The sequence below is a fragment of the Drosophila erecta genome, unplaced genomic scaffold, assembly GCF_003286155.1.
Source record: "Drosophila erecta strain 14021-0224.00,06,07 unplaced genomic scaffold, DereRS2 tig00000126-arrow-pilon, whole genome shotgun sequence".
Lineage (NCBI taxonomy): Eukaryota > Metazoa > Arthropoda > Insecta > Diptera > Drosophilidae > Drosophila > Drosophila erecta.
The window spans coordinates 7,929,117-7,953,348 of NW_020825209.1; the positions used below are offsets into that span (position 1 = coordinate 7,929,117).

A 24,232-nucleotide genomic window follows, 5' to 3' on the forward strand; every position below is an offset into this window, starting at 1 on the left:
TGTTGTGTAGAATTTTGAATGAAAATGTAAAATACAAAGTGAGTATTTTAATCGAAATCCTATCGAAATTTGGTGTCCGATAGATGGTATGGGCCAGCAACCAGTCTCTGGTCACACTTGCCATTTTGTACGTTTTTTCGGCAAGATTCATGCAAAATAATTAATTAATTCAGTTGATGTGACCAGGATGAGCAACAACCACCGCCTTGCGATGAGCCTGGACAAGTCTGAGATAATTGAATTTGTGCTGCCGGCCAATAGCGATTATTCGGACGATGGCAACGGTCGAACCGTTCGCCTGATGGACGCCAGCGAGGATGCCACCTACGTGGTTCTGGACAGTCTGGGCAATGAATACGATGAGGAGTTTCTGATCGTCAACGAGGACGGCGTGGAGGGCGAGCTGCTTGTGGACGAGGAGCTGCAGGGTCTCTTAGTGGGCTCCCGGATGAAGCAGTCGCCGATGGACGAACATGGGGCGCAGTATGTTGTCACGGAACTGCAGCTCAGTGAAATGGGTGAACTGGTGGAGGAGGAACAGGAGCTGGACTACGGCGACTACGAGCACGAACTCAGCTACGGCCATCAGCGCGCTTCCGAGAGGGAGGAAGAAGATCTGGATATGTATCCGCCGTCGTCACCCTCCTTGCCACCATCGCCACCACAGCCGTCGAAGCCTGCTGTTCAGCACGTCAGCAAAGCGAGATCTTCATCTGCCCTCCAGATCGCCATACGCAGCTTTGCCAGCCAAAATGACGACGATGGCAGCGTCAAGGATGTGAAACCAAGCGAAAAGATGCTGGAGGAGTTCAAGGGACCGCGCCGCTACTTGCTTTTCGACGACCTAATAGCAACCATTGTGGACTTTGACGAGGACAGCACCCCCATTGTGGAGTTCTCCATGATCAGCGACATGCTCGATGAGAAGCTGCCGGTAGAGTGTGGCATTTGTCCAGATGTGATGCACAAAACGAAACTGTCCAAGCACCAGAAGACCCATCTGGTGCCCGGAACCAATCGCTATGCTTGCATCTACTGCACGGAGACGTACCGCGACTGCAAATACCTGGCCGGACATGCGCGGCGCCACATGGGCATTCGACCATACGTCTGCGAACTGTGCACCTTGTACTTCTCGACCAAGCAGGATCTTCGCGTGCACAATCAGCGCCGGCATCTGGAGAAGGAGCACATTTGTGAAATGTGCGGCAAGACGTTCGCCCAGAATACCCAACTGAAGCGCCATCGCGAGGCGACGCACGAGAAGAAGCGGCGATTCCAGTGCCAGTACTGCCAGAAGGCCTACTACAAGAACTTCTCTCTGCAGGAGCACATCCGCAATGTTCACATGGGCAAGCGAAGGATGCTCAAGTGCCCATTCTGTGGGATGCAGTGTCGCGATGCCCACAAAATGGCCCGTCATCGTAAGGAGATGCACCTGAGCCAGGGCACATATGTGTGCCATTTGTGTCAGGAGGAGTTCACCGACATCAACTATTTCGACGCCCACAAGCGATCGATTCAGTGCCGCAGCAATACGCGCCGCTTTGTGAATGGTGATGACAATCAAGGAGGATCCGGTTCAGGATCCATTTCTGGCCGCATTATGGATGGCCAGGACGACGATGACGACGGCATGGGTCTGCTGGAGGAGGAGTACGACGAGGACGACGGCCTGCTGGTTGAGGAAGGTCAGGCGGATGAGCAGGGGTCGTCGTCAAATCGGCATTATTTGAATGAGGGCGAGCCGCAGTATGTGCAGATATCGGATTACGATGACCAGCGCCTGTTGGTGGAGAACGTGGTCGGCGAGGACGTCGACGAGGATGTGGAGGACGAGGAGCTGCTCACCGAGGAGCAATACTTTAACGCTGTCCAACAGCATCACCAGCAGCAGCAGAATCACCATCATGACCATGGGCAGGACTACAACGACGAGCTGATATATGAAATCACCTTGAAGACTGAGGATAATTGAGTCCCGCAACCCCGCGCAAATTTTGTAAATACATAGGTCAAAGTAAATACTATCATGTTAATAATTCGCTCGACTTTTTTGAATGTGGTTCCAAAATGTTGGTCGAATGCAACCCAGTGTCCCCAAATCCGCAGGGCTGTATTTCGAAGGCATCAAATGCGGACTGTTGATTGCAACTCAGGGGTCAAACATCCCGCCTTATGTTTGTTGCAAGGGGTCAATGGGTCATTGCGGTTTTGGCAATGGAATTTTCCACTCATTTTGCATTTGGCAATGCCCGGGTGACGTCAGCACGTCTAGGGCAGGTGGAAGCGAGAGGGAAGTAACTATAGCTGCTGCACTTATCGCTCGATTTCGATAACGATTATTTCAGGTGGAGATAAACTTAATTCAAGCCCGAGCTAAATGGATTTTAACTCTTTTATCTAATAATACTTATTCAATGACTTTTGGCAATTGTTAACGATAAAATAGTTGCAAAACAGTCATTTTTTAATACGAAAAAACAAATGTATATTTACTAAAACCTGCAGTTGTTTGTTTTGACATCACTAATGTGGCACCACTGACAACAGAAGTAAACAAACACAAGAAAACATTTTTGTTTTTACCGGAAAAGTAGGCGCAATGGGCAATGGACACGAAACCAAGGGAAACCGGGATCCTTCGATCAAACTTCTCCAGTCACACAACAAACCCCCTTGACTTTTAGAAGAGTTGTCTTCTGAAATCCCGCAAAACAAATCGATTCTCATCCAAATCTCGACCTGGAATATATTTTGAACCATGGACGACAACGAGGATGAGCTGGAGGAGCACCAGGAGCTGGTCAGCGACGGCAGTGTCGAGGAGGAGGAGGAGGTCGAGACCGATCTTGAACCGGTGGCCAGCTGGGAGTCGTTCAATAACCGAATCGATGGTCTGATCTTCAACGAACGCTGCGACAAGTCGGTGAAGAAGTTGGACGAACGCCGGCTGGAGATTCTCAACCGGGTGCGTCAGCAGTTCCGCGAGGCACCAAAAGGCGTCACCGAACGTTGTCAGGCCCAGAAGTCGCCCATTGACCAACAGCTGGAGTTGTCCAGCGAGCGTTTGAATGAACTGGTACGCTTTGGTAACGAGCTGGTGACCAATGTCCGGGTGGCCAACGAACGAAGGGAGCTTAATCGCCGATTATTTGAGACAACACAGAAAAATCAGGTGCAGGTGAAGCTGCAACGCGAAAGCGTGGAGACCATGGCCCGTTTCGAGAACATTAAGGCGCGCTGGACGGAGCTGGAGGAGACCAACGAGCCGATGCTACTGTGGGACCAAATCGAAGAGCAAAAGAAACGCATTGCCGAGATCATGGCCCGCAAGGATGAGATGATATCTGCCTGCCAAGCGGAGGTGGACCGCATGAATGCCAAGTACGAGTTCGATCGCGAGCGGCAGGCCCAGGATCTTTGTTGTCTGGTGGAGCGCGTCGATCACCAGGTGGAGACACTAAAAGAGGCCTACAAGGAGCACATCCAAATGCTTCGGCACACCATCGAGGAGGAGCGGCAGATGTTTGCCGACAGTGCGGTGGAGAAGTGGCGCACCTTCTTTGATGCGATGAATGCAAACTTTGACGAGAAGGCCAGTTTGGTGAGAGCACGTGAGCAGTTCTATGCTCGCCAAACGCAGCAGATCAACGAGTCCCAGGAGGAGCTGACCAAGAGCACACGGATTCGGCTGGAGAAGGAGTGCGAGAGGCTCGAGTTGGAGTTGCGTCGCACACGTGACAATGTGCTGATGAACTCCGAGAAGCTGGACTACAACTATCAAGTTCTACAGAAGCGCAACGAGGAGAATGTGATCATTAACAACCAGCAGAAGCGGCGGGTGGCCCGCCTGCATGAGGCAATCGGACGCACCCGGCGTGGCCTGAAGAACCTTTACAATACGGGCAAGCGAAACATAGCCCGTCTTTCCTCGGACATCTACAAGTTGCATGCCAACATCAACGATATGGAGTCGAAGGCCCATCAGGCGAGGCTGAACAATCGCGAGAAATTCGATCGCATCTGGGAAATCAACTATAAGGAACTGAACCTGCTGGTAGATCGGGTCTACCACATCGATCGCATCATACACGAGCAGCAGCTGGCCATGCCGTGGTCCAGTCCCGTGCCACCCATTAAAAATATCAACAAGGCGAAAAAGAGGCGCAATAACATTCTGGAGAAGTTTGACATGCGAATTGGGCGGGTTCCCAAAAACAGGGTGCTGACCAAGTCGGCTGCAAATTACAAGCCGGATATCAAGGAGCTGGCACCGGAGTCGCTGCGCTTGATGCGTAATCTCATTCGTAAGCTGTCCGATCGCGGCGGTTTCCTCATCGAGGAGAGACTGCTGAAGATACTGGAGCCGTATTCCGAGGAGGACAAATGCCTCGTTCGCATCGACAATATCTTTGCAGCGCTGCGAATCCGTCATCTGCGGGATGTCGAGGAACTGACCGAGGTTTTCATGCCGTACACCTACTGTCCCACCTGCCAACCGCAGGGATTGAGTCCACGCAAGTGCGCCGAGGTGTTCATGAAGGATCAAAAGCCCAATCGGCTGCAGGGCATAACGGGAGGCCAGCAGCATCAAAAGGAGCATGGATCCACAGGGGAACCCATTCTAACCAAAAGCGAGGAGGCGGCAAAGAGATGTCACAATCACTATCTGGTCATGGAGCCGGCTCTCTGCCTGCACGCCATGAATCTGTTCACCTCCAAGATGCACAAAAAGATGTACGAGCACGAGCCGGGCAGCATTCTCAATGCGGTAAATCTCATTCAGATTACGGATGCGGAGATCCGTAATTTCTGGCGCCAGTTCTCGGCCTGCTTCCCGGCCTCCAAGTGCAAGCTGTGGAAGACATTGGAGCACGGACTGAATCACTACGTAGAGGTGCTCAAGATGCGCGTGCAGTACGATGCGGAAGTCGTCTTTTTGCGTCGCCAGAACGAAGAGTTGCGCCATCTGCTACAAAAGTTCACCGTCTAGGTGCAGTTTTACTCCATTGCAGCCTCAGCTGCAACGCATATCTAAATCCAAACATGATAAATTATAATTGTGCCTAGTTTTGCTCTTTGACATTGCCATGCAAACCGTTCAGAGACGTGGGTTCCCTGCGCGGGCGCCGTCTAAAAGGTTATTTCATTCAAGAGTCGTGCAATAAAAGCTTATATCGACAAAGAAAACCATGTGGTTTTGAATATTAAAGTAAAGAAAACGATTCAGCCCCCTCAAAGTAAAATATTACTACGTCTATATCTTATGTTGTCCCGCTCTAAACTATGAACAGCTTTCTAATGACGGTTATTATCGCAGTACCCAGCTTGAAAAGCTCTTTGTACATTTCCCCTTGAATTAAGTCCTCAAATTAATCATCATACTATAGATATAATATAGATATGTTATTCATATTATACCATCATATACCATCTTCTTATATCATCATCTTATACCATCCCTTTTATAAAATATTGCCAGTGCCGTCCATGCCATACTGTCCCCCAAGTGGCGATTCTAAATGTTTGATTTGCTTTTCATTCCGAACTTTGAGTCCGTGGGAACTAGTTGGCGATAGATGATCTCTACGACGGGGAATACCTTCGATCGTGTTCTCCCACAGTTACCATTTCACTACTGGAAACCGAACGGTTAGGACTTGTTGGACAGTGTCTTATCAGGGCAACCCGATAAAGTTGAGCCATAGACAACACAACATTTTATATGAATACATACATGCGTTGGGTAATCGGAGTCCACCGCGGGATCGTCCAATTGGCTCAAAGTGCGCACCGCCAGCGTTTAAAGTGCAGACCGGGCTAATCATTCATTTATGGGCAAACTTTATGAGCGACATTTCGATAAAATAAAATACAAGCGCAACCGCTTGTTTTGTTGAATTTCATGGCCAACAACTGCGACCTGTAATAATATACTACATAATTAAACACGGCGTAATCTTATCGACGCTAGTCCGGACTCCGTTGGCATTGCCTTCTTTTTTCCTACGGTAGCGGAAGTCTTCATCGGCAGTTGGCGAAACATCAGCGGTCCGGACGGAAGCGGAGGACCATCATGCGATCCCGAGATCCAGCCCACATATCCCACATAACAGACGACACTTTTACGGACGACGATCTGGGTAACTATGGCGTTTGCCTCGAGGACTTGCAGCTGTTTGCCCAACTGGAGGATCTCTCCGGAGAAAGATTGCCAATGGAGATGGAGCTGCTCAGTCCGGGCTCGGAATTCGATCTGTTGGAACTTGTAAATGGGGTGAGTTCAAGTGGCTTATGGTAAAATGCACATTATCAATGCACATTAGTCTTCCATGATCAATCTCCACTTAGGCTCTCCAGCAGCGCAACACCACGGAACATAGGCAACCAGACATATGTAAGCCCAAGCGAATACCACCCACTAAGCGCCTCTGCAGTGCTGGAAAGGAGCACACCTGCGACGTGTGCGGCAGACGCTTCTCGGAAGCCTACAACCTGCGCATCCACAAGATGACCCACACGGACGAGAAGCCGCATGTGTGCGAGGAGTGCGGCAAGGGGTTCCGGCAACTGAATAAGCTTCGCATCCATGCAGTGACCCACACAGCGGAGCGGCCACACAAATGCGACATCTGCGGCAAGGGCTTCCGGTATGCAAACTACCTAACTGTCCATCGACGATTGCATACGGGAGAGAAGCCATATCCGTGTTTAATCACGGACTGCCATCTCTCATTCCACTCCATCCACGCGCGCCGCATCCACACAAAGCTCAGGCATGCGGCCCAAACCAGTCCGGATTCCGATCATCCGCTGGCAGAGCAAGACCAACTGGAGACGACCGCGCTCAGCTTCACCTGCCCGGTCTGCAGCCGGATCCTCACAGATCAGTGCTATCTTAGCATTCACCTGAAGCGGCACTACAACCAGCGCGATTTCCCATGTACACAGCCGCACTGCGACAAGCGGTTCTTTAGTGCCTCGGAGCTGAAACACCACCAGATCGCCCACACCCAACAGCGTCCCTTCGCCTGTCCACTCTGTCCAGCACGATTTCTGCGCAAATCCAATCATAAACAGCACCTCAAGGTGCACGAGCGTTGACAACTCGAGAGCACTTCGATTATTTTAGAATAAGGTACAATTTACCCGCTCCATTCAAATCCAATTCCAGCCGAACGCGAGATTCGCCCCACCCTAAGCTGCGCCAGAAGGGGCTTGGGCTGTGCTTTCCATTCAATATAGGTGTTTATTTATATATACGATTCTGTTTGTCTTTATCTGCATGCTTGCATATTAGATATATGTATATATTTGTATTTATACTTTATAAAGTTACGGGTACGGGTTTGCTGGTTCTCTGTGGTTGTGTCCGAGGACTGTTGACTGTTGCTGCATGTTCGCCTGCATTGCTTTGTTTCGTTAGGCATAACTTAAAGATTACATTACATTATTTGCGGGCTTAGCCGGAAATACGAAAACAATTGATTGATTAAAAACAGTGATTAGAGCCAATTAACAAAACACAATCTCGTTCGCGGTCGTTTATTCGATTGATTGCCAATCAGGACTTAGTGTCTCAGCACAAAACTACACACGTGAGAAACTTAAAAGCAACAAAGGGGGCAAACAATAGACAAAACTTAAATTAAAGTTTCGCCGGAACCAGGGGACAAGTGCGCTGGCCAACACTAGCCGCCACGTACTATGCACCGTCCAACACTGGCCAGGCGGTACAGTTATTTTTGGTCGTAACAGCGAAGCGAAGGACAAAAAAAAAAATTAAATGAATCAGCAAATATTGACGTAAAAACAATTTGAACTGGAACTTAAACTGGATTTGGGCTCTTTAATTGTTAATATAAGCTAGCGAATTTCGTTACATATATAGACTTAAGATCTAGACCCAAGAAAACGTGCACTTGCCAAGCAAAATCCAGCCAGCACCGGCAAACCATATTGCATATCGGTTGGTTAAGCTGTCGGTTTAAATCCGAGGCCGTAAAATAATTAAGAATCTCTCATTTGGTACACAGTAAATGCAGTTCTGAACAAAATGGCACCTTGGATGGGCCAGACCTGGGCTTGAGGCATTTCAATTTTGTTGGGCAAGTGCTTTACATATAGGATATACGATCGCATTTTACGAATATTACGACTAACAAGAGCTGACTGCGTTTTAAGAGTTGACGAATTTTTAACACACACGTACTAAGCGAAAATCAAATCGTTTAACAACCATCATCAAACGGATATATCTATACTCCCATACTCGATCAAGTGGAGGTCCTGCGTGAATAATTTCATTATTTTGGTCTTATGTACATTTGCAATGTATGGTAGTGTGTCTGTGTGTGTAAGCTTCAAGCTTGATAAATCCCAGTTCCTGTTTTACTCATTCATTTTTGTTCCAAATCACCGATATATTTGTTTTGCTTCTTTCTCAAAGAATTTTGACTTTCTCGCTTCTAGCGCTACCAACTTTACGCACACAGATTCGGGGTATCTTTTGGTTTTGTGTGTTCCTGGTCGGTTCCATTTCGGTTATTTCCACATTTGCTTTGTTTTTTGTATGTAAAATGTTTAAAAAAATTGTTGCTTCTTATCGAAAACTGTAACTCTCCACGTTTCCACCTACACAATATATAGTCCTAAACTTGTAACGCCAAATACATGTTCTCTCTCATATATGCTTGTAAAGATATATATCCCACATGTAAGTGTGTGCTCTTTGTATATAGATATATCTGCATCTGGTTTGCATCTACCATTTGTTTTCAATTACTCAATTATGTACTCGTATTTAATTTGCCTGAACTTATTTCATATGTGCTCTCAGAATTTTTCTTGGTTTTCTCTTTGAAACCAATTCCGATTCTCATTTTTGATTTCCCGATGAGATGCTGACTAGTAACACTGATGAAACGGGCAAAATTCAACTCAATCCATAACAAAGATGTAGTATAGTATTTTTGGTTTTTGCAAGCCTTTTACGGGAGTTCTTGGTACATCAAGGATTTAATTGTTGTTGTGCCCTGCTTTTTCTCGATTTTAATTTGTACAGGCTGCGGCCATTTAAATTTACTTTTCCTAGACCTAGTGAAATCAAGTGCATTTTATACCCTGGCAAAGGGTATTACAACATTCACTGCCTAGATGCTAAGCGAATTTAAATGAAAACCGAGCAAAAGCACATTGATTGCATACCAATTTCATCTAGATTTTGCGGACGTTAATCTAGAATTTTAATTACCTTCGAAATTTCTTGCGAATGTGATTAAAAGCCGATAATAAACGATATTGACTACCACAAATTCTTGAGGATAGTATCCTTTCTTCGTCAGTGTTACTTGTCAGAGCCGTCATGGGATTTCTGGGGTTCTTCTTTAATCCCAAAATGGGACTTAAACTCCTGCGCTTACTGTGCGGAAAAATGGGGAGGGGGAAGATTGAAAACCGGAACCGGCCGTGCGCTTATGACATGGAGCTGCACGGCAGCCGAGGCGAACCCATCTGCGTGAGCACGCGGTCCAGCCACTGGAGCGGCCCGTTCAGATGGAGTTCGATCCAACAGGGCGTAGAGGTCACCGTCTGGCGACGATATTCGGCGCCCCAGCCCTTGACGAATGACATGCGGATGGTGCACATGCGTGTCAATTGGTAGACCGCCTCGAATCCCTGCGACACGGACTGCGACAGCAGGGCGGCGAACTCCTGATTGTTGAAGATCTTCAGGTTGCAACCGGGCGGTATCTTGCATACGGTGGCCGGATGCCATCCATATCGCTGGTTACAATTTGGGCTCTGTACGAAGATGGACGAGTCGCTCAGGCATTCTGCAAATACCTCGCCGCCAATGTAGTACAGCCGTACGCCCTTGCCGATGTGGCGACGTGTCTGCTCCACTACCTCGTTGCGATTCACATTGGACAACAGTCCGAGGCAGAAGCGCTCCGAATTGGAGGGATCGGTAAAGCCATCCACCGTAATCGAGGGTTGCGAGGCATGGAACGTCTCTCCGACACGCGTATTTAGCTCGTAGTAGGAGATGGAACACCAGAAGGCCGGCTCGTGGTACATTACCGGCGCTGCATCGGCGGGCGGCGTTAGACGCGACATGTTCATGTTGTCGTTGGGATCGATGGGGTCACCATCCTCGCTCATATAGCCAGGCGGCGGGGTGCCGGTGTTGGGAATGCTGCTGCCCACACTGAGCACACTCGATTGAGAGTCCATGTTTTGGCCAAAGGACAGCTGCTGCTGTTGCTGTTGATAGGCGGAGGCGGCGGATGAGGACGACGATGAGGAGGAGGAGGGACCACCACCGGCGGCAGTCGCGGGTGTCGAACTGGCGGACGATGATACGGAAACGGGCCCGGCACCGCCCAATTCCATATACTGCGGCGGACTCAACGAGGCGCTGCGAATTATCGCGGCATTGTAGTCGGTGTTGTTGGGTATCTGGTGCGTATGGTTGTCCAGCGGATAATCCACAATGGAGTCGGGCGGCGTGGGCAGCGATTTGGGCACCAGGATGGACAGTTCAATCTTCTTGTAGTGGTACGGATTTATGCAGATCTCTTCCTTGCGCAAATGGAAGGCGTACTCGCAATGATCGAGGGGCTTTAGTTCATTCTGCGACTGGAGATCCGGCCAGCGCCACAGGCGACAGTAGATGACATGCGGCAGACCCTTGCGCAGATGCTCGCCGGCGGGAGCTGGCTTGCTGCGCGGCACCGTCACGCACCTCGTCTGGCAGTTCTGTGTGGAGATCGCGCGCTCTAGCTCCTCCAGCTGCGAATTCTTTTTGATCTTCTTGACCAGATTCTTGACGGCCTTCTCCGACCACTTGCCCTCGACGCTGTTGTCCTCGTTGCCCTTTTTGAGTGCTAACAAACGCTTGACCACCTGCGGGGTGAATGGCAACATCTCAGGGTCTCAGGGGGAGTTCTACTGGGCTTTCCGGGTGTCCACCACGTCCACTAGCTCCTCCTCTTCCTCTGCGTTGCCTTTTAAATACTGCTCTTACTGCTGGAGTTTGTCGAGTGGTTTAGTTTTCCGATCACCTTGCCTGGAATACTGGAACGGGACTGGGAACTGGAATTGGAACTGGAACAGTCCTCCTGCTGTTGCTGCTGCTGCTTCCTTTGTGCACTTCTGATCTGGAATAGTGGATTGGGTTTAGTTGTGCGTGCTTTGGCAATTAAAACCTGATAATTCGCTTGCATGTGTGTTCGTGAGTGGCTGGATCTGATAAAAGCTCGACCCTGATGACGATGTTATTGTGATAATTGCCCGAGCGTGTGTATATGGGTAATCTATTAGCTTTTGCCTTAGATTCGCATTCAGATTTCTTTAGAGAATTTCAATTTCGGGTTTTCATTTCAAAAAGCGCATATCACAAATGCAATCGTTTGCGTGGGTTGTTGCTGTTTTTGCTGTTGTTGCTGTTGTTTCTATTCCCACTACTATTCTTATTGATATTCTTGTTGTTATTGTCCCCAGCAAGGTCAAATGTCTGCGTTTGCAGACGCTTTTTTTCTTTCTTTAGTTGAGTTACAGCAGCCACAGCCAAACAGAAACAGAACCAGAATGTATGTATATTTATGTATGTACATATGTATGTACACACGTCTAATCTGTGGGCAGTTTGGAATTTTCCATCTTATCGAAGGCGGGGCAACAAATCACCGAAAATAACAAAAAACCACGAGCGTCGAAGGCGAGAGGGGTTAGAGTTAAACGCGAAAATAAATAAATAATAAAATGTGCATTGTGGAAACAGCGAAAAGTGCACATACAGCCGCTTTGGAATGTATCCATGTATCTGTATCCGTATCTCCACCCCCCACAACACACACACACACACACGCGCGCATACACTCCCGCCGAGTGTCTCGCACATATAAATATTACCTGTAACGGTACCGGCAACTCGAGCTCCTCTGTTGTCCTGCTCTTGCTCCTTTCGGCTGCTCTTTAAAATTCTAACGTGCCCTCTCACTCGCACGTACACTGTGATTCCAGGTCCAGATGCACGGGAACGGTAACCAAAAGGCACCGGAACCGGGCGCACACATCCAGCCGAACCGCGACGACGGGAGGGGGTGGTGGTGGTGGTGGTGATGGTGGTTGTCTGGAACGGGGTGGGGGACGTGTGGTGGGCACCGCTTTTTCAAATTTCTGTGTGTATATATCTTGTGTGCGCGCCAGAAAGTGACAGCTATACGCACACGCACACCAAAGCACAGTCACCGCACACCGACACGCAGGGAACACGCACACAGATACACGAACGCACAGACACAAACACACAGAGGCACAACAAGAACAGAGAACTTATTTTGATCAATATTTAAACGTCTCCTTGTTGTTTGTTCTTATCTTATGCTCTTTGTGTTTATTTTCTATGCGTTAAAAGTTCGCTTTACGTTCGAATTGCGCTTTAGTGGAAGAATATAATTTTTTGCGTTTCGCGATTTTGCTATTCGCAAAGTTGCAGTGTGCCCAGACTAGCTGCCCAACAATAGTGTGACCGCATATGCGGTGTAACCGTTGTCAGAATTGCGAACATGCCTTAACGCCTTTGCTAAAAACACACTAACGCGTGAAAACATTTTAGCGACCATTTAAAATATTCTGTTAATACATAAATAAATAAATACTGGCAGTTATAATTGAGAAAGCAAGGACAGGGATCGGATTGCAAACTTAATAAATGAAACATCGCTCCGTGACATCAACTGGCTGCAAGAATAGCCAGGCAGCTTCTTTTGAACTTGAATTTATTGAATAAATGTATTACTTTGTTCTTACTTATAAGTAATTGTCAACTAACAGGATCAATTGGGGTCAAGTGCGGGAGACCCGCCAGGACTTCTGCAGCGCCTGCTTCACGAGCTCATCCGGCGAGGGAGTATCAAAGCGGAATCTCTTGACCTGGCTGCCGTAATCCTTATGCTGGCACATCCTCAGGTGCTGTCGTTCCAGCGGGGTGACGGCGTACACTAGACGGGGCTTCCTCGGCTCCGGATAGCCCACCACTGCGTCCAGCATGAGCCCGATGGGTCCCGGCTGCTCCCGGTAGTCGCTATTCGCTGGCTCGTCCTCTTCGTAGTTGATGGATCTCCTGCTGGCCAGGATGTCGCCAGTAGGCGTGCTTCTTCCTCGATCGCAGGCAATGAAGGGTATATCAAAGTTCTCCCGACTGGTCAGCTGGCGCGCCTTGCTGGCCGACTCCTTGGGCGGTGCGCCACTATTCCCTGCAATCACCGTGAACGAAAGGTCAATGAGTGGTGATGCTGGAGTGTCTGTGTTCGTTGCCCCATCGCCTATTTGCAGCTTATCCACGCCACGCTCCAGTCTGGACAGCAGGGGTATACTCAGTGGTTGCATGGGCGTTGCTCCCAGTTGGGGTATCACAAATCCCACTAATTGTGGCTTGTTCTCGCTCTCGGATCGCTGGCTCTGTTGCCTCAACTGGATCTCATTGAGGAGCAACTGATTGTGTGTTTCCGCCGCTTGGCGGGATTCTTGCTGGGCAGCTGCATTCGCATTGGCCTGTAGCTGCAATTGAGGAATTTTGAGCTGCGGAATCGCGAATCTCGGCGTCATTTGTGGGTTTGTGCCACTTATACTGCTCAATTTCGAAAGATCGCTGGTGCTCTGGGTGCCGAACTCGGCCTTGATTGCCTGGTGGAGGGTCTGCGTCGGATTGTTAGCCATTTTCAAGGCCTAAAGTCCAGCGACAATGACGAATTTGTGTTTTCTTTTTTTTTTTGTTTGGGTCTCTCCTTCGTTGTTTTCTTCGAGCGTTTGTGTGTGGGTGAGGTGACGTTGTTTTGTGCCAGGGTTGCCAGATACAATTTCAATTGATAAGATTCTCAAGCATATTTTATAATTCTTTCTCTGAGCAGTTTTTATTTTTTCAGATATGTGCCCTTTTATAAACCCGAGCTGCTTCTATCGAGCAAAACCTTCAAACGCGGTTAGCATCAATCTGTTGCGTGCGACAACCCTTAGGAACAGCTGGTTTGACGCCAAATTCAAATGGGGGTTCGCCAAATTTTAAAAGATTTTTCCCTTTATCAATACAGCCCAAGTTCTGTGGCGGATATTTTATTTATAAATATTTTTTGGAACATTCTTGAGTGAAAAAAATGCAATTTGATCGCAGGTCCTAGTTTTTTTTTTAAGCATGATCCAGCCGGCAGATTGGACCCTCCTCCACCATCTTTAGATCCACCTTGGGTCCGACCAAATCACGGATGTTGTTAATGCCGTACTTGATCATGGTGGGTCGCTCCAGCGACAGACCCCAGGCAATTACATTCACGTTCTCCGGCAGTCCCATGGGCAGCAGCATCTCCGGCCGAAAGACGCCCGAGTTGCCCACCTCGATCCACTTGGCCAGGCCGGGGTGATAGCAAAAGATTTCCATGCTGGGCTCGGTGTAGGGATTGTATGCCGGCTTGAATTCTAGCTGCGTGATGCCCAGCTTTCTGAAGAACTCGTACAGCGTGCCAATTAGATCGCCCAGCGTTAGGCCAACATCTGCGATCACACCCTCCACCTGATGGAACTCCGCCAGATGTGTGGCGTCCAGTGTTTCGTTGCGGAATACCTTGTCGATGCTGAAGTACTTGGCTGCTTTGAAGCCGCCCTCCTGGTTGGCCAGCTTGTATAGCATCCTGGCACTCACAGCCGTCGTGTGAGTGCGCAGTAGATTCTTCTGCGCCTCCTCTATCTTCCAGTCATAGCCGTAACCCTTTGACCCATAGCCTCCCACAGAGTGCACCTTCTTCACGCGCTCCAGATAATCCTGCGGGAACTTGTGGCTTCTGGCCGGATGATTCACGAAGAAGGTGTCGTGGGCATCGCGAGCTGGATGCTGCTGCGGCTGATAGAGCGCATCGAAATTCCAGAATGACGACTCCACGTAGTTGTTCGTAGGCATCTCTGAGAAGCCCATCTCGAGGAATATCTGCCGAAACTCAGTGCGCACTTTGAGCAAGGGATGGAGATGTCCGCGCGTTGGCGGCGCACCCAAGGCATCAAAGTTATAGGCCTTGAACTTGAGCTGGTCCCACAATCCGTTGGCGAGCATTTCCACCGTGAGATCTGTCTCCAACTTGGTGAGAGTGGTGGCAAATTCTGGGCCGCGTGCCAGCACGAAGCTCTTGGTAGTCGTTTCTTGGAGGAGCTTGCGTTTCTTGAAGTCGGCCACCTCCTTGGCGGGCAACTGGTCGCCCTTTCCCAGTGCCACCTGCTGCAGTTGGTTACGCACCACATCCGTAATGGTGTCCACCTTGCGACGCACCAGCGGCGGAGTGACGCTCTTGTCCACCAAAATCCAGCCGTGGGACATGGCCTTGCTAAAGCCCACCTTGGCATTTGCTCCACCGGCTGTCATTAGAGCCGCCTGGGCGATTCCCTCTGGCGGAACTAGAGCGTAGACCAGGGCCTCATGACTGCCGTGCTCGACGACGGCGCGGCCCTCGTCTGTGAGGCCCAAACTCTTGTGGGTGACTGTTTCCGCGGTGACCAGTTCACCATGCGCCTGGATGCTCTTCAATGCGCCCACAATCTTCTGGTGATCCTCGGTAAAGAGCGCGGCCAGGTCCAGTGTGTCCACCTTGTCGGCGGTCTCCAAGTGCTGGAGAATGCGCTCCGTGAGATCGGGATGCATAGCTGGCGGTTCAATGGGTGTATCTTTCAAAGAAATTCGGAATTCCAATACCGGAATCTCGTGTTGCCACAACGCAGCCTATCGGAGCTATCGTTTTTCGATAGCCGGGCTTATCGTGCGGAACGACGATGGTGGCTAAAAAATACCCAAAAAGCTTAAAATAGCTAGCATTAAATATGGGTATGTATGCAAAGTATGTATCCAGTATTTCAATAAAATAGCTAGTTTCAGCTCATTTTTTTTCCCGCTAGCCATCACAGTGGCATCTCCAATAAACAGCTGTTGACGCCAAGACAAAAAGTTTGCGTTCCAATTAGAACGGCGAAAATATTCGAAAGAGGAGCAAATCCTGGCGAGCAACGGCCAGGTGGGAGCAGCAATCATGCTCAAGTCCCTCAAGCCGGACACGTACGCCGGTATGGCGAACGCCAAGTGCGGCGAGATCTACTTTCAGAGCCTGCACAGCTTCCGCATTGACTGTGCGTTCTGCGATATGAAGAGCTTTGTGTTCGGAGACTTTCTGCTCCACGTCCAGAATGTTCACTTCGAGAACGGACTGCTGAAGACGGAGGCTACGGACGCCGGAGCAGATCTCAAGCAGGAGCGGGATCGTGAGCGGGAGCCCAACTCGCCGGTGCCCATAGTGGCACAGGTGAATCCATTTGCCTGGCACGAGATCGTCGGCGACCTTGGCGTAGACAGCGAGGATGAGCGCGGTGTCCTGGACGAGCTGGACGAGGAGGAGGACGAACGGCCGGGCAGGAGCATAATCAAGTGGCAGGACCATCAGTCGATGGCCGGCGAATCTCTACGTCAAGTCAGAGCCCTCAAGGTGGACTACAAAGAGGAGGACTCCGAGCAGGAGGAGTGCGCAATCAAACTGGATCTGGACAGCGAGAGTAGACACTCCGCCAAGATTTCACACTCGTGTCCGCACTGCACAAAAGTTTACCAGAGCCGCAAGGTTCTCGAACGCCACATAATGCGGCAGCACAAAGACACCCTTTCGCCGGATGCGGATAGCGAAGACGCAGACTACGAGCCGCCCAAGGATGCACCCGCCAAGTCCTCTGCCCAGGAGTACAAGTGCGAGCACTGCGGCAAGATCTACCATGGAAAATACAGTCTGCGTCAGCATTTGAAGCGGGATCATGACAACGGCGAGGAAGGTGGCTCCGCCATCTTCACCTGCCTGGAATGCGAGGCCCAATTGCCGCGCCTTCGCCTACTGGACGAGCACATGGTGCAGGCGCACGGTGGAGCTGCATGTGTGGTCTGCGGGCGGCGCTACAAGACGCGACACGAGCTGAAACGCCACCAGCTCAAGCACACCAGCGAACGGAACGTGCCCTGCCCGCATCCTGGCTGTGGCAAACGGTTCTTCACCATCCGTCACATGCGCAACCACGGCAAGGTGCACACGGAGCAGAAGAACTTCGTCTGCGAGAGCTGCGGCTACAGCTGCCGAAACAAGGAGACGCTGCGCGTCCACATCAGGAGCCACACGGGTGAGCGGCCGTTCGGGTGTCAAGTGTGCGGCAAGAGATTCCCCTCCCATTCCGGCCTGCGAGAGCATATGGCTATGCATTCCACGGAGCGTCCGCATGTGTGCAGCGTTTGTGGCGCGACCTTCTCCCGGCAGAAGGGCCTCTACCATCACAAGTTCCTGCACACGGATACCAAGCAGTTCGTGTGCAAGCTGTGCGGGAATGCCTATGCCCAGGCCGCCGGTCTCGCTGGTCACATGCGCAAGCACCGGAACGACGAGCTCAACGGATAGAATCCCAGAGGCCGTAGACTAAGTTGTACGTTTTGTATCTTCCAATTCCGACGTTTAAGTTCAGGAACTCAGGCATAGGCTATAGGATTACCATGGAAATCAATAGTTTTTTTGTATTGCAAGTGACTTTAAGAAGTGACTCTCCGGTCCTCATTTCACGGGATTCCATCGAATTTATGTGTAGTGTAAATAATACCTCTAGTTTTAGGTAAACTGAAAGTTTGTTAATTTCTTTTTGAGAAAACATAGTTTAAAGCGAATTTAATTGGCTGGATTGTCAGTACTAATACTAAACTACATTTCAATGCATTTTCTGAACTACTAACACTGCAATATTAACTAAACTTTGTTATGGTTAAACTATACATTAAGCACATAATGCTTCCAAGAACCAAATCCTGTGACACTGACTACCGGAAAGGATAGCCTGTGGTGATCCCTGTTATCCCGCAAGCGGATGTGGCTAATATTCGAACGGTTAACCTTTTTGTATTGATAAATATACATACATAACATGAATCTGATTCGCAAAAGAGAGCCCGCGTTTAAAATTAGCCCAGCGATTTGGTACCTTTGACAGCAATTAATCGGGCGACTGCTGCTAAAGCGGCCAAATGCCAAGTGGTAGGATGGGGTGCGTCTAACAATAGTGACGGCGATTACATTTGGCACACGCGGCCCGACCATGTCGGCGGAACGTCCTCCGGCCGCCTGTTCGGATAATCGGCGACTTATGTGCGAGTTTTGCGGCTATCGGACGAGCATCCATTGGAATCTGCAGGTCCATCGGCGGCGACACACCGGCGAGATGCCCTTCAGTTGCCAAACGTGCCAGGCTCGATTCCCGTCCAGCTATCAGCTGAAGAGCCATCTGGAGCGGCACTTGGACGCCGGAGAGCGACGCCAGCGGCACATTTGCACCGACTGCAACGTGGGTTTCTCCAGCTCGCGGTCTCTGTACCACCACCGCACGCTCCACGAGGATGGGAAGCGGTTCAAGTGCACCCAGTGCGACAAGTCATTTGCCCAGGCGGCGGGCTACGCGCAACACAAGCGGATGCACCGCCAGAGGAACCAACGAGCCACTGAAACCACGGATCTGATGGATCTGCAGACCAGGAGAATGTTTACAAGTGATTGTTAGCGGCGGGAGTTTAATTTTGTGTCATATTTAAATTTAAAAAACTGCTAACCGATTCGTATTTCAGCTGAAGTGCTTTATTAATGAATAAAAACAAGAATTTTGAATAAAAAACAAGATAGACGATGTAAACGAGTTCCCCGACTATCAGATACCCGTTACTTAGCTGGAAGTGCAAACGATAAATTTCAACATTTTCTGGAATATCGGTAGAAATTGGGAATAAATAAAAATTAAAATATTTTTGAAAGTATGGGCGTGGCAACATTTGGAAACAAATTTGCGCTGCGTCTATGTCTCTGGAAGCTGCATGCTTAACCTCAACATTCTAGCTTTTGTAGTTCCTGAGATCGAAGCGTTCATACGGACAGACGGACATGACCATTTCGACTCGGCTATTGATCCTGATCGAGAATATATACTTTATATGAATGCAGATTTTTTGAGAATTGAGCCAGATGAATCGTGAAACAAGTGATCGCTACCTCTTTAAGCTCCTTCGTGTACTCATCTCTCGAATTCCCTCAGAACACATAAATGTTGGAGTCCATAAGATGACCCTTTGAATGAGCAGGGCCCCTTAAAAGATTTTGAAATTGGAAATGCCCTTCCGTAAAAGCACACATTTCATTTCCTATCAAGTTAGCAGTGCCTATTTCTGACATTTGCTTTTGACGTGTATCAATCAAACTCAGTTCACATCTAGGACCCGTACCGGAGAAACCATATTCGAGAATCCCCAACTGAACCTCAACTGAACTTCGATATGCCGAACAAGAACAAGTCTAAGGCAAGCCCAGCTGAGAACAAGGAAGCCCGTTCCTCTTCCCCCAACAAGTTCCTCATACCGGAGGTGCCTAAGCAGAAGAATAAAAAGGCCCAGTCTGCAGGTTCGCCATCGAACTTGGTGGATGTTGATGGTTTTATTAGCGCCCTGGACGATCTGACTGGGAATCTAACTGCGGAAGCAGAGCTCCAGCGGGAGCGAAGTCCAGTTGGGGAACCGCCAGCCAAGCGAAGGAAGCTAGAGCGCACCCAGGAGAGGTGAACAGATCCCACGAGGAATTATGTTCATTCTACATATATTCCCACTTATCTTTTCAGTGGTGGCCCTTCCTCCGAGCCGCTTGACCGTACTAACGACGAAATGGCTGAAACTGAGGTCGTGTCGTCTTCCACCTCCGTCGGCGAAGAGGATGGACCTTGCCACGTATGCAAGCCCGAAGACATCTAGAAGTGCTCCAAGTGGCAAATGCGGTGAAATACTATAGGTATTTATGCTCCATAACATTTAGCCTTCGAAGTATGAAGGACAATTCAATGGTGTTGTTTTTGTACCTAATCTCAACTGCGGCTCATCTTATAAATAAATGAATTGGAGCTTAGAACTACGGCCTTGGGACATTTCTTATTTTTACAACATTGTAACATCAAAAAAATTAAAAAAAAATATTTTCTAAATTTGAATGCAATTTTTAGAGAATTGTGCCAGAAACATTTACAGGTATGGCTCTTCAAAATCCGATTAAGGTAAGTTGAGTTATGGAGCTTAGAACTTCAGCCTTGGGACATTTCATTTTTTTAATTTCCACAAGAATATTTATACTTTATATGGTCGGAAACGTTTCCGATTGAACATAATTAATTTTTAACTTGAAATGTATATTTGAGTTTGGTTTGAAACATGGCTAAGCACACATAAAATTAGTGCTGGTTTATGTAAGCACTGAAGGCCTATCGAATTCAATCGAAATTTTGTTTACATAGTTTATTTTGATTTTGTTAAATAATATTGCAACAATTTTAATGTAAATTATAAGCAGAACATGTTAAGACACTGCCTCGCCAACGTGGACTATGTCCGCCTGCACGCCCATCAGCAGTTGCGTCCAAAATGCGGCGAGATCTTTTATGAACAGGAGGCGAATAGCTTCCAACTGGTCTGCCTGCTCTGCGAGATGAAGCACTTTGGATTCGAGGACTTCGCCCGCCACATCCGCAATGTGCACTTCGACAAGCAGGGCCGGCCCCTCACCAAGACGGTAACGGGATTGGACAGACTAGCACGAGCGGATCAAGAGTTCCAAACGGCCAGCGGAGCACCCTTGGCTGTGAGCGGCCTCAAAGAGGAGTACCTGTCCAACGAGGATGTTCTGCCTGAGCGGGGGAACGCGGAACAGGAGCTGGAACTGGACCAGGACGATGGCAATCCCTTGCGTATCATGGTGCTCGACGGTAAACAGTCAGAGGACGAGGAGACCATCGATACGATGTGGCAGCCGGATCGTGGCAGTTCCTCCGCATCCGAAAACGAGGGGTGTGATCTGGAAACGCTGATTGGCGTGGATAATCGGCAAGATTATCAACCGGATGAGGAGGAGACGCACCAGTCCGTTTTCAAGGTAGTCACAAGAAACAAACTGCAGGCCGTGCAGTTGAGAAGAAAATCAAATATCTGAATATGTTCTTCCTGTAGAAGCAGCGCCAACCGAAGGACTACAATTGCCCACACTGCGATAGGAGGTATACGACGCAGAAATACCTGAATACCCACCTGAAGATGAGCCATCCGTATCCGCAGGCCTTCAAGTGCGTCGACTGCGAAGCCACCTTCGATGTGGACCGGGCATTGGCCCAGCACCGTCGCAAGGAGCACACGGAGTTCGCCTGCCAGCTGTGCGACAAGGTGTTTAAAAGCTCGCGATCCCTACTCCGCCATGTGCAGGGTCACTCCGGCGCCAGGACATTCAAGTGCGAGCACGAGAACTGCGGCAAGTCGTTTGTCAACCAGCACAACCTTACCTCACATCGGCGGGTCCACAGCGAGGAGCGGAACTACGTGTGCGAGCTGTGCGGCTATAGATCACGCTACCGGGAGGCATTGATCGTACACCGTCGCACGCATACGGGCGAGAAACCGTTCCAGTGCCAGACCTGTGCCCGCCGCTTTGCTTCCAAGTCGCTGCTCAACGAGCACCAGGCCATGCACTCCACCGAGAAGCCCTACAAGTGCGACAAATGTGATTCGGCCTTCTCCCGCCCGAAGGCGCTGTACCACCACAAGCATCTCCACTTGGGCATAAAGAAGTTCAAGTGCAAGATCTGCGGAAATGCCTATGCCCAGGCGGCAGGTCTTTCCGCTCACATGCGGGCGCACAAGCTCCAGGCGTCGGCCAATGCCAAGGAGGGCGTCGAGGCGGGACCCATCGAGATGCTATTCACCTACAGATCGGACTGAGCGGAAGCCTCCAGTCGCCTTAAGGATCCCTATCACATTATATCAAAGATACACCACACACAATATTCGCTGTTCTAGATAGCTTTGATAGCTTTTCAATGTTTATAGAAACTCGATTTAGTTGACACATTCGTACCAACTTTTCACGTATCTTTCATAGTATTAAACAAGCGAATACTTTAAAAATATTATATCAGTTTCTAATCTAAGGACGTAAATGTTCTTTTTAATTTAAAGGATGAAAGCTTTCCATTTCCGTGTCTCAAATATTTGTACCTACATATCAATAGAAGTTCTGTATAAACTGTTAAATCTGTTGGTTAAGATAGTTTTAAGCCAAGACCATACTTCCGAATAGAACCAACCAAGTATGTACAATAAATGTTCGATATATGTTACTCAAACTTTGACTTTCAAGTGGCAAAGAAATAAGCAAGTTTGTCTATCGCTCAACATTTATTTCGAACAGGAACTTATAACTAGTCGCATAATGGTTACACTTGGATACATATACATGTATATATATATATTTAGATTCATTATAGTACAGCAGCTGGTTTTAATCATAACACTGCGGTAACCAAGACATCCATGCTGGCAATCCCGATATGAGACATATGTACACACTTGAGGGATCACCGAATCCGTAAATTAACTATCCTCGAGATGCACAAACAAAGCAAATTAGAGACTAGATGCACACAGGAGAAGGGGGAAAACAAAGCGAGTCGGCATCTGTCCTGGACAAATGCCTTCCCAACAATAGGTAGCACATGGCTTAGGCCCACACTCGAATGGTGTAGTCCCAACTGCCGGTGGATAGGGCGGTGCCGTCGGGCGAGACCTGGACGCAGGACACCTTGTTCTCGTGTCCGTACAGCAGGCAGACCCTTTCCGATTTCAGCGTGTCCCACAAGTTGACGGTGTAATCGTTGTAGCCAGCAAACAGTAATCTTCCGCTGACCGAGAAGTCCACCGAGTTGACGCCAAAGATGATGCTCTCCTTGGCGAACACAGCCACCTCGCGATCCGCTCGCATATCGTACAGCCGGCAGCTGCTGTCATCCGATCCTGTGGCTATGGCATCTCCGCAAGGATGGAACTTAACGCTGTTCACATCCGATTGGTGACCCTCGAAGGACTGAACCACATGGCCGGAGCGCATATCCCAGATGAAGGCCATGCGATCGCAACTGCCCGAGACAAAGGTGTTGCCCGTTTCGTTGGGAGCCAGATCGATGGCCATTACATCACCGGAATGTCCGTGGAAGCTTTGCAGCAGCTGGCCCGATTCCACGTCCCACAGGGCGCATGTGGAATCACCGCTGCCCGTGAGGATTTGCTGATCGGAGTTCGGATAGATGCAGCACGACATGTAGCTGGTGTGGGTACCCACGGTGCGCTTCTTGGCGGCCATCTCCTCATCGGAGGTTATCGGATACACGGTGACCTTATTGTCCAGTCCGCCGCAGGCAACGAAATTCCCTGACGGAGCGTAGGCACAGGCCATAATCCAGGTGGTGGGCATGGTGACAGCGTGCTCCTTGTTCGTGGTGAACGCATCCCAGATGATCAGCCGTCCGTCCTGCGATGAGGAGATGATGTGGCGCTTGTCGGGACTCCAGTCGGTGCACAGGACCTTCGCCTGATGGCCCTTAAGCACCTTACGCGGCTTGATGTTCACATAGGCGATCTGCTCCAGTCGCTCCGCGATGTTCGAGAGATTAACGTCGTTCAGCTTTTGGCGCTCCTCCTCTAGTTTGGTCTTTAAATTCTCTGCCTCGCGCACCAAACTGGCCATCTTCTCAGTGGCATTTGCGTTCGCATTGCTCGCTGGCACCGCCGCCTCCGACATGGTTGCTCAGAGATTTCGGATCTATGGATATCTCTCGGGGATTGTGTGTCCTTTCCTATTCGAACTTCTCCAATTGGACAGCGAAAAATCAATCCGAAAAAAAGTGTATACTCGAATACGAAAATCCGAATACACAGCGATAGGCGCGGTCGGTTATCGATAAATTTCACTGTTGTCAAATGGCAGAATGTACCGTTACATATCCTTCATTTTCGGAGAACTTAATGACAGATTGTGAAAAAGTTTTGAATATTACAGTATCCAAAGCATTTCAGCACTTACAACGTCGAGTAGCCATAAAAAGAGTATTTTTTTTGGCAAACGCAGAAAATTTAAGGTCCTAATTTCTAATCTTCAATTATAGCCGAAAGTTGTACAACTGTTTTGTCCATAGGATATGAACCTGCCATCGAAATTTAAAATGTAATACCTTGTTGTGATCGTAACTCTATTTCCAGTCGACTTGTATTCAAGCCTGGACAATTAAATTAATTTATTTTTCGCTGAATTTAACGCAAAATATGGCA

General features: G+C 49.1%; 12 protein-coding genes across 13 annotated transcripts in view; 7 read left to right on the top strand and 5 right to left on the bottom strand.

The window, feature by feature from the left end:
* The window catches only part of LOC6550336, a 43,205-nt gene that overhangs the window by 8,237 nt on the left and 10,736 nt on the right, over nt 1-24,232 (bottom strand). The window lies entirely within an intron of this gene.
* On the top strand, nt 68-1,993 carry LOC6550337 (zinc finger and SCAN domain-containing protein 22). The gene has a single exon (XM_001977859.3). It carries the CDS (start codon nt 188-190, stop codon nt 1,976-1,978), a length of 1,791 nt encoding a protein of 596 aa, XP_001977895.1. The 5' UTR covers nt 68-187; the 3' UTR covers nt 1,979-1,993.
* On the top strand, nt 2,175-5,446 carry LOC6550308 (dynein regulatory complex protein 1 homolog). The gene has a single exon (XM_001977860.3). It carries the CDS (start codon nt 2,765-2,767, stop codon nt 4,994-4,996), a length of 2,232 nt encoding a protein of 743 aa, XP_001977896.1. The 5' UTR covers nt 2,175-2,764; the 3' UTR covers nt 4,997-5,446.
* Nucleotides 6,038-7,263, top strand: LOC6550309 (zinc finger protein 239). Its single transcript, XM_001977861.3, has 2 exons — nt 6,038-6,280; nt 6,355-7,263. Exons 1-2 carry the CDS (start codon nt 6,080-6,082, stop codon nt 7,105-7,107), a joined length of 954 nt encoding a protein of 317 aa, XP_001977897.1. The 5' UTR covers nt 6,038-6,079; the 3' UTR covers nt 7,108-7,263.
* LOC6550310 (mothers against decapentaplegic homolog 3) lies at nt 7,509-12,575 on the bottom strand. 2 transcript variants are annotated; one of them, XM_001977862.3, is made up of 2 exons: nt 11,920-12,575; nt 7,509-11,165 (listed from the first exon to the last, which is right to left on the bottom strand). In XM_001977862.3, the coding sequence occupies exon 2, from the start codon at nt 10,930-10,932 to the stop codon at nt 9,478-9,480; it is 1,455 nt and encodes a 484-aa protein (XP_001977898.2). In that variant the 5' UTR covers nt 10,933-11,165; nt 11,920-12,575; the 3' UTR covers nt 7,509-9,477. The 2 variants fall into 2 exon arrangements, with proteins under 2 accessions (XP_001977898.2, XP_026838319.1); XM_026982518.1 differs by lacking the exon at nt 11,920-12,575 and adding an exon at nt 11,805-11,897.
* Nucleotides 12,772-13,983, bottom strand: LOC6550311. Its single transcript, XM_001977863.3, has one exon. It carries the CDS (start codon nt 13,726-13,728, stop codon nt 12,856-12,858), a length of 873 nt encoding a protein of 290 aa, XP_001977899.1. The 5' UTR covers nt 13,729-13,983; the 3' UTR covers nt 12,772-12,855.
* Nucleotides 14,106-15,814, bottom strand: LOC6550312 (phenylalanine--tRNA ligase alpha subunit). The gene has a single exon (XM_001977864.3). The coding sequence runs from the start codon at nt 15,689-15,691 to the stop codon at nt 14,195-14,197; it is 1,497 nt and encodes a 498-aa protein (XP_001977900.1). The 5' UTR covers nt 15,692-15,814; the 3' UTR covers nt 14,106-14,194.
* Nucleotides 15,947-17,979, top strand: LOC6550313 (zinc finger protein 771). Its single transcript, XM_001977865.3, has one exon. It carries the CDS (start codon nt 16,074-16,076, stop codon nt 17,469-17,471), a length of 1,398 nt encoding a protein of 465 aa, XP_001977901.1. The 5' UTR covers nt 15,947-16,073; the 3' UTR covers nt 17,472-17,979.
* LOC113564549 (zinc finger protein 660) lies at nt 18,125-18,721 on the top strand. The gene has a single exon (XM_026982519.1). It carries the CDS (start codon nt 18,157-18,159, stop codon nt 18,613-18,615), a length of 459 nt encoding a protein of 152 aa, XP_026838320.1. The 5' UTR covers nt 18,125-18,156; the 3' UTR covers nt 18,616-18,721.
* Nucleotides 19,324-19,887, top strand: LOC6550315. Its single transcript, XM_026982520.1, has 2 exons — nt 19,324-19,656; nt 19,717-19,887. The coding sequence occupies exons 1-2, from the start codon at nt 19,379-19,381 to the stop codon at nt 19,844-19,846; spliced, it is 408 nt and encodes a 135-aa protein (XP_026838321.1). The 5' UTR covers nt 19,324-19,378; the 3' UTR covers nt 19,847-19,887.
* On the top strand, nt 20,287-22,234 carry LOC6550316 (zinc finger protein 420). The gene is made up of 2 exons (XM_001977868.3): nt 20,287-21,014; nt 21,089-22,234. The coding sequence occupies exons 1-2, from the start codon at nt 20,439-20,441 to the stop codon at nt 21,848-21,850; spliced, it is 1,338 nt and encodes a 445-aa protein (XP_001977904.1). The 5' UTR covers nt 20,287-20,438; the 3' UTR covers nt 21,851-22,234.
* LOC6550317 (guanine nucleotide-binding protein subunit beta-5) lies at nt 22,288-23,876 on the bottom strand. The gene has a single exon (XM_001977869.3). The coding sequence runs from the start codon at nt 23,703-23,705 to the stop codon at nt 22,629-22,631; it is 1,077 nt and encodes a 358-aa protein (XP_001977905.1). The 5' UTR covers nt 23,706-23,876; the 3' UTR covers nt 22,288-22,628.

What these genes read in the sequence shown, in the direction of transcription:
- LOC6550313 (XM_001977865.3), top strand. Translation starts at nt 16,074, where the DNA reads ATGCTCAAGTCCCTCAAGCCGGACACGTACGCCGGTATGGCGAACGCC.
- LOC6550316 (XM_001977868.3), top strand. Translation starts at nt 20,439, where the DNA reads ATGTTAAGACACTGCCTCGCCAACGTGGACTATGTCCGCCTGCACGCC. An exon ending in CGCACCAGTCCGTTTTCAAG is followed by an intron (nt 21,015 to 21,088) that starts GTAGTCACAAGA and finishes TTCTTCCTGTAG; the next exon opens with AAGCAGCGCCAACCGAAGGA.
- LOC6550315 (XM_026982520.1), top strand. Translation starts at nt 19,379, where the DNA reads ATGCCGAACAAGAACAAGTCTAAGGCAAGCCCAGCTGAGAACAAGGAA. An exon ending in CTAGAGCGCACCCAGGAGAG is followed by an intron (nt 19,657 to 19,716) that starts GTGAACAGATCC and finishes TTATCTTTTCAG; the next exon opens with TGGTGGCCCTTCCTCCGAGC.
- LOC113564549 (XM_026982519.1), top strand. Translation starts at nt 18,157, where the DNA reads ATGTCGGCGGAACGTCCTCCGGCCGCCTGTTCGGATAATCGGCGACTT.
- LOC6550309 (XM_001977861.3), top strand. Translation starts at nt 6,080, where the DNA reads ATGCGATCCCGAGATCCAGCCCACATATCCCACATAACAGACGACACT. An exon ending in TGTTGGAACTTGTAAATGGG is followed by an intron (nt 6,281 to 6,354) that starts GTGAGTTCAAGT and finishes ATCTCCACTTAG; the next exon opens with GCTCTCCAGCAGCGCAACAC.
- LOC6550311 (XM_001977863.3), bottom strand. Translation starts at nt 13,728, where the DNA reads ATGGCTAACAATCCGACGCAGACCCTCCACCAGGCAATCAAGGCCGAG.
- LOC6550312 (XM_001977864.3), bottom strand. Translation starts at nt 15,691, where the DNA reads ATGCATCCCGATCTCACGGAGCGCATTCTCCAGCACTTGGAGACCGCC.
- LOC6550337 (XM_001977859.3), top strand. Translation starts at nt 188, where the DNA reads ATGAGCAACAACCACCGCCTTGCGATGAGCCTGGACAAGTCTGAGATA.
- LOC6550317 (XM_001977869.3), bottom strand. Translation starts at nt 23,705, where the DNA reads ATGTCGGAGGCGGCGGTGCCAGCGAGCAATGCGAACGCAAATGCCACT.
- LOC6550310 (XM_001977862.3), bottom strand. Translation starts at nt 10,932, where the DNA reads ATGTTGCCATTCACCCCGCAGGTGGTCAAGCGTTTGTTAGCACTCAAA.
- LOC6550308 (XM_001977860.3), top strand. Translation starts at nt 2,765, where the DNA reads ATGGACGACAACGAGGATGAGCTGGAGGAGCACCAGGAGCTGGTCAGC.